Source organism: Ovis aries, chromosome 17 (assembly GCF_016772045.2).
Source record: "Ovis aries strain OAR_USU_Benz2616 breed Rambouillet chromosome 17, ARS-UI_Ramb_v3.0, whole genome shotgun sequence".
NCBI classification, from domain to species: Eukaryota; Metazoa; Chordata; class Mammalia; order Artiodactyla; family Bovidae; genus Ovis; species Ovis aries.
In genome coordinates, this window is record NC_056070.1 from 39,981,083 (window position 1) to 39,993,550 (window position 12,468).

Sequence of the window (12,468 nt, forward strand, 5' to 3'; positions counted from 1 at the left end):
AAACCCCATCTCACACCCAACCACAACCAATATTACACTTGAGAAAGAGAGAGGAAGACACAGGAAAAATAAAGACTACTGGCTCCATATTAAGTCCATAAGGAACTGTTCTAATACAAACAACTGTTCAGTATGGCTTTCTTCCCCAATAAATTCCATAATTATTTTTTTCCAAAATATCTTAAAGTTGTTTTTCGGCCTACATGTAATTTAAACAATCACCAAGGCTGAAAGGTACATCTGTTAATTGGGTATGCTCAAGTCAGTCATTACTACTGATACTCTTAACACCACTGAATTGTATACTTAAAATGGTTAAGGTGGTGCATTTAGTGTTACATATTTTTTATAAAACAAGGAAAAAAAAGTTAAATAGGTGAACTGTGTGGCATACGAATTCTAACTCAATAAAGCTGTAATTTTTTTAAATCAGTAAGTTTGTTCCTAGTTTTTGTAAAAGAAAGGGAAAAAAGTTTCCTACTGAGATATAATCACAAATTTTTTGAGAGGATAAGGAGGAAAATTTATATACATAAAAACATACAAAATCTAGTAGGTGTTTAAAAACTATTTTAATATGAATCATTAATATTTTCATTTCACAAGTAATGTCAACCTAACACCCATACATTGAATCACATGCTAGAGTTTCTCCCAGAGGTCAGTCAACAATACCTTTTAACACAAAGGTATTTCAAGTCAATGATGTTTTAACACAGGATTCAAAATCAAAAAAGAACATTTCTAGTACCCCAATATTGCAAATAGTGAAAACAAACAACTTAGAATGGATAACTTAATCCATTCAGTACTGGTAGGAAAGGTTAATTCAGCACTGGTAGGAAATAGGTCTGAATATCATAGTAGATTTTTCCAAAGAAAAAAGACATTTTTCAAATCAGCATGTAACACTGCAAAATCTCATGACAAAAAATTAAATAAATAAAAAAAGGAAAGAAAATATCACATAAGAGATGAAATGGCTAAAGATGAAAGGACCTTTGCTGTTGAAACTGAAAGTTAAATTTTAGCCAAGTATATTTACAACATGAACAAGCACAGAGAGCCACCAGTGTTCACAATTTGAGGCAGGACAAAGTGGCAGTGATCTTTCTGACAAATAAATTGCTTGAAATATTGCATGACTTGCTACACAACACCCTTATTACTTTCAATTTCCAAGTGCAACCAAAAGATGGGTCCAATTATGACATCAATACAAGCTTTCTTTCAGAATGGAATGAAAGAACAGTAAATCCCAGTGGCCACGGGAGTTCTGCAGCAGCGATGATGTCATATATAAAAATAGACATCCTCTAACAGAAGCTGAAACTTGTGTAAACAGCATGCTGCACACCACTCTCCACCACCTTGCATGCATGAATTTGCAATGCCTGCTGTTAACAGCGCAAGATAAATCATTTCATGTTTTACACCACTTCCTGATTTACATTTCGACTTCTAAACAGACTCAATAGGGTAATTTCTCAATCTGTATAAATTAAATCAGCATAAATACCTGATTATAACTGCAAGAAAGAGAAACGGTCCCCCCAAAGCAAGGAGACTGAGACCACCGCAGCAGCTTTCAGAGGCTGCATTTTGCCAGGAATGCAGTGCATACGGCACAGTGCTGTTATGTCCACTATTGTTCAGAGACCTTTCCACAGGGAGCTTTCTGCAGGGTTTTAAAATGCAACATGATCCAGGTGAGGAGGGGTGAGTAAACCGGCTGAAAATAAGCATGAAAAACAAAGGGTACGCTGGACACTTCTCTTTGAAAAAGTCTTTGAAGTAAATGTAAAATATAAGGCATGCACACAGCAAATAATATCTACCAGAACGTATGGGGGTTTTTTTTGTGGGAGTGTATCTATCACTCCTCTCTAACAGTCTATGCACATCCCCTCTTTTCATTCTTCACTCCCCAATTCTGTTTTCACATTTACTTTTTTGGGGCTTTGGGGGATGAAAGAAGAGTCTCCTTTGAGCCAAGATAGTAAGGCCATTCAAGAAGCCATACCTGATTCCTCAAGAAGCCTGGTTTTTAAGCCTGCACAGTATCTGAATTCCCTTCAATTTTAGCTGCCCATTGATTTATCTGTATTCTGTGTGAGACTGTAAAGTCAATGAGGGCAGACTCTGTCTGTCCTGTACACCTTTATGGCCATGGAGTCCGGCACAACCTTGAAGTAAGGTGAATACTTATTAAATATTCATTAATGAATAAAAATATATAAATGAAAATACTAACTGAGCTTTCCTCTGTATGATACAAGAAATACAACACACAGATTTTCTGAAACTCCATCCTACTGTAATTCAGAGAGGTACTGATGACTAAATTGAAAACAAAGTCTTTAGATTCAATTAAGCAAACAAACACTTGATGAAAGATGCAGAATAAAACTACTCAAATAATTAACAAGTTTTCCTATACTTGAATAATTTCTTTATATGGATATAAACAAATGGTGAATATCATCATATGAACAAATTTGTCAAGTGAGATATGAACTGATTGTTAGAAGTTAAAATCCTAAGGCCTAGATATTCCAGGAAATTTAGTAGATACGCAAGTCACTGGTACTCAACACATGTTCTTACTGGTAAGTAGCATATACTGGCTTAAAGTAGGAAGACCTCAGTAAGAAACTAAATAAGTGACAAAGCAAAGCCACGACATGAGGGAAAATATTGTCTATTTCTAACACAAGAACAACAGCTCCAGTCAAAAAGTCTAGAGTCAAATAAACGTGTACAATCACACGAACACTGTAACTTTTTCATGATTCAATATCTGCTTTTTTATAATTAATCTACCAAGAAGTCCTTAACTGAAGACGAAACCAACTTAAATCTTATCACTTAAAAAAATCTACTTCAGAGATATATAAGATAAATATAACCTAGGAATGATTCTATAACCATTAGACGAAACAGACTTGTCTTATATTATTATGAAGAATAAGCTTATTAAAAATAGGACTCATTTTTATAAGGCTTATTACATTGGTGCTACATGTTAGATATTGTCTTATCTGTGACTATAATAAAAAAATTAATCCCATAATGTTTTATAATATTACATTGTATTCAACTTGGATTATATTAATTTTATGAAGTATTGTTATTACTTTTGTATACTTGCACTAAGAACTTTAAAATAAGCCTAATCCACTGAAAAATTCAATATATAATTATTAAACAGTGCCTTGAAGAATATATTCCCACTGTAGAGAAGGATTACTAACAGAATTTGTGGGAGATACTTCTTTCTATAACTGATGAGTGAAAGTCACTCAGTCATGTCCGACTGTTTTGAGACTCTGTATAGCCTCTGGCACTCTCCAGGTCAGAATACTGGAGTGGGTAGCTGCTCCCTTCTCCAGAGAATCCTCCCATCCCAGGGACAGAAGCCAGGTCTCCTGCATTGCAGGCAGATTCTTTAACCAGCTGAGCCATTGGGGAAGCCCAAGAATACTGGCGTGGGTTGCCTATCCCATTTTCCAGGGGCTCTTCCTGACCCAGGAATCAAACCGGGGTCTCCTGCATTGCATGAGGATTCTTTACCAGCTGAGGTACCAGGAAAGCCTGGAAGCTGTGACCAATGGGTTCTCGTTGTTTCAAAATTTTTCTTTGATCAAGACTTTGTAAGTTTCATGTTATATTGTGTTTGAATCCTAATTCAAATTAGTATGAAGTAAAGCCACATTTGGGAGTTAAGTAGGAGTAGGGGTGGGAAGTCAATAAGAATCTCAAAGTGTGGAGAGCATCTAATTATGCAACCAGCCCAGGAAGGCTGCAAAGGTAGGAACCATCATATGTACCAGTTGGTACATATAAACTCCACACTGTAGACAGGACAAGCTTTCTTTAGTCTTCAGTCTAATATCTCTGTATAATATATATTTGTTTTAATAAAATAAAACATAAGAATGCATTTAAGAGCCTGTGGGCTTCCCTCGTGGTCCAGTGGTTAAGAATCTGCCTGCCAATGTAGGGGACATGGGTTCGATCCCTGGTCCAGAACGACCCTTCATGCCGTGGGGCACTAAGCCCGTGAGTCGCAACTATACCCATGAGCCACAACTACTGAAGCCTGTGGGGCCTAGAGTCCAAGCACCATGACAAACAGTAGCCCCTGCTCCTTGCAACTAGAGAAAGCCCATGCAGTAATGAAGACCTAGCGCAACCATAAATAAATAAATCTTAAAAAATAAAAAGAATCTGTAATATCTATCTATCCATCTATCTAATTCAAAGATCATTATCTTAATATTTTCATACACCAATAACCATGGACTTGCATGACAATGAGATGTCAATGTGGGTGCATCTATTGTCAAAAATATACACTGCATTCAGAGAGACAGCCTATACTAAGTGTAAGAACACGCACATGAGAAGAACCCTGAACCCCATGATCAAACAGACAGATCAACAGTCCCCATCAGCAATATAATATCTCCGTATAAGTTCTGCTCTTTCCAAACTAGGAAGAGGACAGAGCTGTTCTTTTTCCTTTTTTCTGCTTTAAAAAAGTAAGAGGAATCAAAGATGACAAAACAGGCATGTGCCAGCTTCCCAATCCCTGCAGTCAGGTAAAAGTAAGAGGGTCCTTCCACCTTTTAGGGGCTTCCCAGGAAATGGCAACCCACTCCAGTATTCTTGCCTGGAGAATTTCATGGACAGAGGAGTCTGGTGGGCTATAGTCCATAGGGTCACAAAGAGTAGGACACAGCTGAGCATGCACTCATATCTGCCTTTTAAGTCCTTCTTTCCACTTCTCCTCTCCATTTTTATTATGGAACTCAGATTTTCTTACCCACCCAACTTCTAAAATAAATTACCCATGACTGCAGAAAGAGTCTGTAATTAGGGGTAAAATAAACAGGTTTCCCCATCCTATTCTGAACCTGTTGACAAGGTAAACTTGCCCAAAGTTCCAATCAGCCCAGGAATGACCCCAATTTTCCAGCGTCTGCCAAGAATTTTATCCATGACCTGCCCCTCTACCACCTTTACCCATGGGAAGACTGAACATTCATGTCACATCCTATTTTCTGGCATTCTTAAACACAGCTTCAACTCAACTCATCAAAATGTAAGAAAATGCTAATGAAAGCCATCTCCAATCTTGCCTTCTCACTGCATTTTAAAATGCTTATTCTCTGCAAGTCTCATACACTTGCCTCGAAAAAGTGACCTGAAAACACTCTACATGGACTATATGAGTATTCGTGTTACTGAAGAAAATTATTATAATCTGTCAAACTGTTGCAACACATCTAAGTTTAAAAAGTGTACATAAGGTATACATTGTAATTTAGGGCACGTTTTCAATTAAATCTCTAATTCTAAATGAGAATTAGACTAACTGGTAATTTCTCATCAATGAAAAAGAAGAGGATTAATTACATTTAAAAATAGTATCTTTTAAAATAGTAAAGTTACATACTTTTAAGTATATACCAGACAAAAGCTCAAAACACAGGCGCAATAAAAAAAGGTATATAATTTTATCAAAATTTTATCAAATTTAAAAACTGTCATTTTTTAAGGTTTACCACATCACTGAAAAATTAGCAGTGCTTCTAAAACACAGTAGAGCAATCATGTCACCTGTGCCATTTTAATATGCATCTTCTTACACAGAATGTAAAGTAACAGCCTCATTGTAATTTGAAAAGGTACACAAATACTTTATGCTTTTAGGTGAGGTTACTACAGTAGCCAAAGATATTATACTGAGAGTAGCCCTCTTCTAATGTGAATTAAATTATCCATGATCTTTCTCCTGGGCAATAAGAAAACACAACCATAAAAAGTTTTTAGAGAGAAATCAGTTTTTTTTTCCCTGACTCCAAATTCCCTGATAACCCCAAATTTGACAGAAAATTTCAAATGAGTAATACTGAAAATGTAAATTAGTTATGTACTGGCATGAAAGAAATGAGCAAACAAATTACTACAGGACTCAATTAAAACATAGATAGAATGAAATAAAAGCATGAAATCTGGTTAAAAATCAAGCACAAATAAGAAAATACAAGTGGATTTTAAATTCTTATTTCCTTTTTGACTAAGCCTTTATTCTGACTAAAATTTTACCAGTGGTCTCACAAAACGCTCTTACATTGGGATTCCTGAAATTTAAAGCTTTCACCTATAGCCTTTAATATGTAAATACCTAATGGATTTGCCATAAAACTTTCACACAAAAAGCAATGAAACATCCAAGATGTCTATCAGCCTGTCTTTCTTCATTTCTTTAAGCACAAAGCAGGTTAGTTAAGAATAATGCTCCACTCATTCTTAAAACTATGTAGGCTGCAGTTTTATTCTTTCTTCAAACAAAGTGGGCAATTTATCCCTATGTCTGCATAAATAAAGCAGCCTGTGACATCACTTAAACCACTGATAGTTTCAAAGTTGTAAGAGATTTTACTAAATCAGGGCAAAATACAAAAGAACAAGACCAAGCAAAACACGTCAATATTATAAACTTGTTAGTTACAATGCAAACTCACAAATGAACTGAGGTTAGTATTAGGAGACCACACAAATTACAATACCTGAGATTTAGTGCATTCCTTTGAGCCAAAATGAAATGAGTGCCATAGAGGAGGAAAGGAAAAGATGACATTATCAGACATGCTACAGTACATCTGCCAAAATGAAGATCATGTTAAATCAGGTTAAGAATGACCAAACAGCACTGACTACAGGTATGATGCCCTTATGTTCCTTAGCCATGCACCTGAAATGCACCTGCAACCATTAAGATCATTGGAGATGTAGGACCATGCACCTTTTCAAAAAACTTTTCACCCTGGTTCCTACCCTAGTTCTTTCAAAAGGAGTATTTCTGCTCAGAATAAGTAAAGGTGACTTAGGGCTAATGAAGAATAATGATCTTCTTTACTTAATTCTTTATACCCTGAGGTACCAAAAATTCAAAACAAAATGTTGTTGTTGTTGTTGTTCATATGTTAAAATCTTGTACTTAGATAAAATAATAATATACGAATAAAAAACAATTTGCATGAAAAGATGGGATTCAATATTTTCAATTATGACTCTGTTGTTGCCCATCTGAACTCATTTAGGAAAATTAACACATGTCACATATGTTAGTAAACTGGTGCCTGATCCATCATTAAGCAAGTTAAATTTTTCACCATAGTACTAAATTTTCTGGCCTGTTGACCAGATAAAACATTTTTTTAAACCACTAAAAAAAAATAAGTAATCTTGTTAAAAAGTACACATTTTTTTTTTAAAAAAACTCAGATTAAAAAAAGAGAAGTCATGTACGGGAGGTGAGTAAAGAATTCCATAAAGGGGGAAAATGCAGGGATAGGAGAAATAATTATAAAGCGACCCTCCCAAGTTAAGTGAGAGGAATATATAACTATAAAATCATACCAATCAGCCTTAAAACAAAATTTTTAGTAACTCACATTGCCGCTAAATATCTTAGCATAGAATATGATTTGGAAAAATAATTCCAAAGCAGAAAGAGTATCAACAGTATGAGTGGTCTGTACTATTAATGTGCATAACTATTTTTAATCCATATTTCCTTATTCCATGATACTATATCAACACTAAAAATACTACCTTCTTTTATAGACAATAGTAACAAAAAACCTTTCATAGGTTTAAAAAAAAAAAGAAAATACTAAGTCTCTCCAAAAGGCAAACAAAGCTGGCTTTATGATGAGCAAAAGCAACCCTTTCCAAAGGAGCTCAATGAAATGATTCAACTATGAAATTCATGTTAAATTAAAATCGTGCATGGGCAGCAAGAGGAGTAGGCAGATAGCTGGTGGTCAATACTGCTTAAATATTCAAATACAAAGAGCTCTCAGAAACAGAACACATGAAGTGTGGGTATAAAATACATCACTTCAAGTTCCCAGAAAATTAAGTACATAATTTTACATCTATATACATTTTCCCATGTGTTTTACATTTATACTTATTTGCAAAAAAAAAAGAGGCTAGGTTAAAAAAAATGAGAAATTATAAAATAGCTGTGAATTATCTACTTTTATTTTTCATATTTCCATTTTAAAATTAATTTCAAAAATGAGTACTTGTTTAATGGTATTATAAGTATAGATAAGCCATCTTTGACCTAATTACGATGTGTAAGAATTCAAGTTACTTTTTTCCTTGAAAATAGAAATCCTTAAATATATTTGCCACAATTTTGTATGGGCCCCCAGAGGACATGGACGCAGTGCACCCAAGCAGAGAGAGAGGAGTCAGAAACACAGTCTCCCACGCTGACTAAGCTGGGGTCTTGTATAAATCGCTCATTATCTTTGCCTCGGTTTCCTCAAACATAATAAGTAGCTTATTAACCTAACATGTATAAAATAAATGACAACTAAGTGGGTGAAACCACTGAAAAGAACCTCTGAACCTATTAGAAATGCTTCAGATCAACTTTACACTGGAATTTAAAGAAGCAACCTTTCAAATTAAGCTCTCAGGTCACCATATTAAACAATTTAAACAAACAAAAAAATTCTCAGATAATATTCATACAATGGTATGAAAAGCTACGAGAATAAGCAAATTTTAGCTAACTTTTGAATTAAAAAAATAGGTATGATACTAGTCATTGGGAATGGGGAGGGAGATGACAAAATTTTACATTAAGGTAACAAAAAGTATCCCAGTTACAATCGTACATGCTGATCACAAAGCTAATCCTGAGAGCATTTTAAGAAATTAAAAGGCTAAACAACATCTTTTGATAACTTATTTCAAGGTTCCTTTAACTAGTCATATTATGTGTGTTTCCAGAAAAATCTGCACTTTGGACAAGTAATACCACAAAAAGAAATTAATGGTCAAAAATAGAAATTTCACATCTTTTCACAAAACTCCCGGCAAAAAATTATAAAGATAAATACAATTATTATACTTATATAACTTACCGTATGATAGCCTCTAGGCAAAGGTGGTTTGCCCACAGGATAAGGATCCACAGTGTCAATAATAGTTTGTCTTTCCCCTTTCTGGTTGATTTTCCTAAATCTCCTTCGAGACTGTCGATGAGAAGCTTGACGCTGAAAATATTCTTCATTTTCATCCATATAGTCTACCTGAAATAAAATCCCCCAAAATTTCATTTCCTCAAACACCACATTCCATATTAAGATTAGACGCAGAATAAAACTTACGGGTAGTCCACATTCATTCATTGTGCAAAGACATTTGCAGACAAACTATTTCCACAGACTTCAACTGCTTTTGAGCTTCTCTGGAACTAATTGCTTTTGAGTAACTTGTCTTTATAAGAGAGGCATTTTCAGTTCCACTTAGGACAATATGGTTAACTCCTGAATTTCCTGTAGTTTCAAAGGGTAGGATATTTTCAGCAGTCTCGGACCTGATTTATTAGTGAAAGATCTCACAGGATACATCACCAAGTATTATGAAAGCAACAGCTCCATTGTCTTAACTAAAGCACAAAAACTCTGATGGAGTAAATCTAGTTTTTGCCTTTTAAAAAAAAAACCAAAAAAAAACCAAATCCCTAATGACTCAGACACGACTACTAGCAGAATGACTTTGGTAGATTACTTACGGGTTTTTCTTCCTACTTTCATTCTATGGATTCAGTTTCTTCTTTTTATAAATAGCATTATTTTCAAAAAACAATTTCCTCATTTTAAACATTTAGAAAGTGATGAATGGACTAACAGAGAAGAAAAGTCACATTTGGCTAATCCTCATCATGCTTACATAAGGAAAATGGGATTGCTCACAGAAAGAAGTATATTTAGATTCTCATATGGTTCTCACATTGGCAAACTTAGTAGTTGGTATATGGACAAGTACAAAATCCTCAAGGAATTCTACAGATCAAAAATCCTTCAGATAAACACAAAATAGCAGTAACAGAGACCAGATTCTTGAAGAAATATCTAAAATACTTTTTAAGACCCATGGCGGGAAAGTCTAACATATCTGCCTACACTCTTCCAATCCTAAATCTTTTCTCACCACCATGCCACATTTTTACTTAACAGTAAATTTTGTGAAACTTCACCAAAAGTTTCCACTGGCTTTGTGAGGAAGTTCCCATCTCTCTTTGTGATGGAGGAGGAATTCCTCTCTTCCATCATGGGGGAAAAACCTCTCTCTCATATGAAAACAGATGTATTTACCAAATACTTTATTAAATGTGAATAAAAAATTCCCATCATCATATATTTTAGGACATCATTTATTGACAAAGTTTACCCTCCCAGATGGGTGCTGGATGGGAAACATAATGCACTTCAAATCAACTGAAGTCTCTAGTGAGTGCTCTCTCCAATTTTATTTTGTGGCTGATTTTTTAAAGGGGTGCATATTGTCCTATCTTTAAATCATGTTTATATATTAAGACTGTGACAAACTTTTTTTTAAAAAACAGCATCAATAAAAATAATTATGTTGCTAATATCTCTTTTAACATTATCTTTTTTGCCTGTATCTTATCTCAGCATATTTTTTAAAAATCAGTTAAAAAGAGAGATTAAAAATCTCAACAGAATGTTTAACCAGCATAAAATTCCCCCAAATTTCTTTCAATTAGTTAAAGGAAATGAAGTGATTTCCTTATATTAATTGTTGCCTGAATATGTATCACTGTGACTCATTTAAAGTATCTCATTCCAGTCAATATTTGAAGAAAACCCTACACTTTCTCCCCAAGTTTCAATTAAATGGCATTTTCACAGATTTATAAAGTTCAAGCACCAAATACTTAGGTGGTTGCCCTCCTTTAAATTTTCTTTTTCATTTAACTGAATCCCATAAATAATTATAATGATTATATGAACTCAAACTCAAAAGTTATGAAATATATCTAAAGTTATACAATATATAATACACCATTATATACAGTTTGTGAAAATGCTTTTATTTCATAACTTTTTTCAGGGGGAAAAAGTCTTCACAGAAGTTTTCTTACCACAATCATTTCAGAAGGCTCTAACACAATGCATTCACAGCCACGCCTAAAGCTTCCTGCAGAACGCTTGCCAAAACTAGAAAGAAAAAAAAGATTTAAGAAATACAAATTGTGAATTTAGGCTAACCCTTCAGATGAATAAAAATCAGAAATAAAACAACTACAAAAAAAAATGCACATTGAAGAAAGAGAAACTATCTCAAACCATTATTTAAACAGAATGACAAGGAACCATTCAAATTTTTAAATCTCAGACATATTTTTCTGTAAAATTACAAAATAGTCTTTTTGAATTCATAATGTAAGTACTGAAGAATCGCTGTGAATGTGTTTTGTGTTAGTTGTTTTAGTTCACTCCCAGTTAAATGAAGATTTAGAATATCCTAACAGGGGTGGGACTACTGAGGACCTGCTAGTTATCTAGCCATGTAATAACCAAGGAAAAAGACTGGGTGCCAAGGGAATTTTACAAAGTTAAGGATTGTGGCCTCTATTTCCTTATACACAGTTTCTAGCTGTTTATCATTTCAAAGATGAAGCAATGTAGGAAGGCAAGAGTTCCTAAATAATTGGAGTTGAGACCACTTATCAACTATAAAAGTAAGCTTTCCAAATAAAAAGTATAACAATAGCAAATACAGAGAAACAGGAGACATAAGTCATTGCAGCCTACACTAGTATGATTTTTATCAAAAGTAGTTAGAACACATTTCAATTTTATATACTAGAGTTACTAAGAACTTATAAAAAGAACCTTACAAAGTGAATCTCAAATAAAAAGCAGACACACAGAAATAAGCAAAAGGGGCGTGGGGGAACAAACCTGATCTAATTCCAAAAATGGGATCCTAAGGAAAACTACAAGTATGTATATATTTACACAGTCTATGAAACAAGTAGTAGTAACAATTAAATAGAGAAGAACTGGCAACCCAGTCCAGTATCCTGGCTTGGAAAATCTCATGTACTCCACTAGGAGTCTAGTGGGCTCCAGTGCATGGAGTCATGAAAGAGCTGGACACAACTCAGCAACTAAACAACAATAGGCGTGGGAACTGGATCAGTGGCAAACCATAACAACATACAAAGTATAAAATGCATATAATTCTCTCCTATAACTTAACTTGCTTAGGTTAAACATTTCTTTCACTTAAAAATGTATTTTTCTAAATTTTCATATCTACTTATTCTAAAATCAGCTTGCTGCTGCTGCTGCTAAGTCACTTTAGCTGTGTCCGACTCTGTGCGACCCCATAGACGGCAGCCCACCAGGCTCCCCCATCCCTGGGATTCTCCAGGCAAGAACACTGGAGTGGGTTGCCATTTCCTTCTCCAATGCAAGAAAGTGAAAACTGAAAGTGAAGTCGCTCAGTCGTGTCTGACTCTTCGTGACCCTATGGAATGCAGCCTACCAGGCTCACCATCCATGGGATTTTCCAGGCAAGAGTACTAGAGTGGTAAGGAATAGGTATTCAACTCAGGAA

The 12,468-nt window shown here is 34.7% G+C and overlaps 1 protein-coding gene across 13 annotated transcripts in view; it reads right to left on the reverse strand.

Annotated features, from left to right (window-relative positions):
- The window catches only part of RAPGEF2 (Rap guanine nucleotide exchange factor 2), a 264,705-nt gene that overhangs the window by 112,098 nt on the left and 140,139 nt on the right, over positions 1 to 12,468 (reverse strand). For 8 of the 13 annotated variants that reach the window (XM_042234387.2, XM_060400663.1, XM_012097548.5 and 5 more), the window contains 3 exons: positions 10,985 to 11,060; positions 8,958 to 9,125; positions 6,579 to 6,596 (listed from right to left, as the gene is read on the reverse strand). In XM_042234387.2, the coding sequence (XP_042090321.1) occupies positions 6,579 to 6,596; positions 8,958 to 9,125; positions 10,985 to 11,060 (262 nt within the window). Of the gene's footprint in view, positions 1 to 6,578; positions 6,597 to 8,957; positions 9,126 to 9,203; positions 9,591 to 10,984; positions 11,061 to 12,468 lie in introns of those variants that run through there. The other 5 variants (XM_042234386.2, XM_042234385.2, XM_060400664.1 and 2 more) reach the window with 3 other exon arrangements.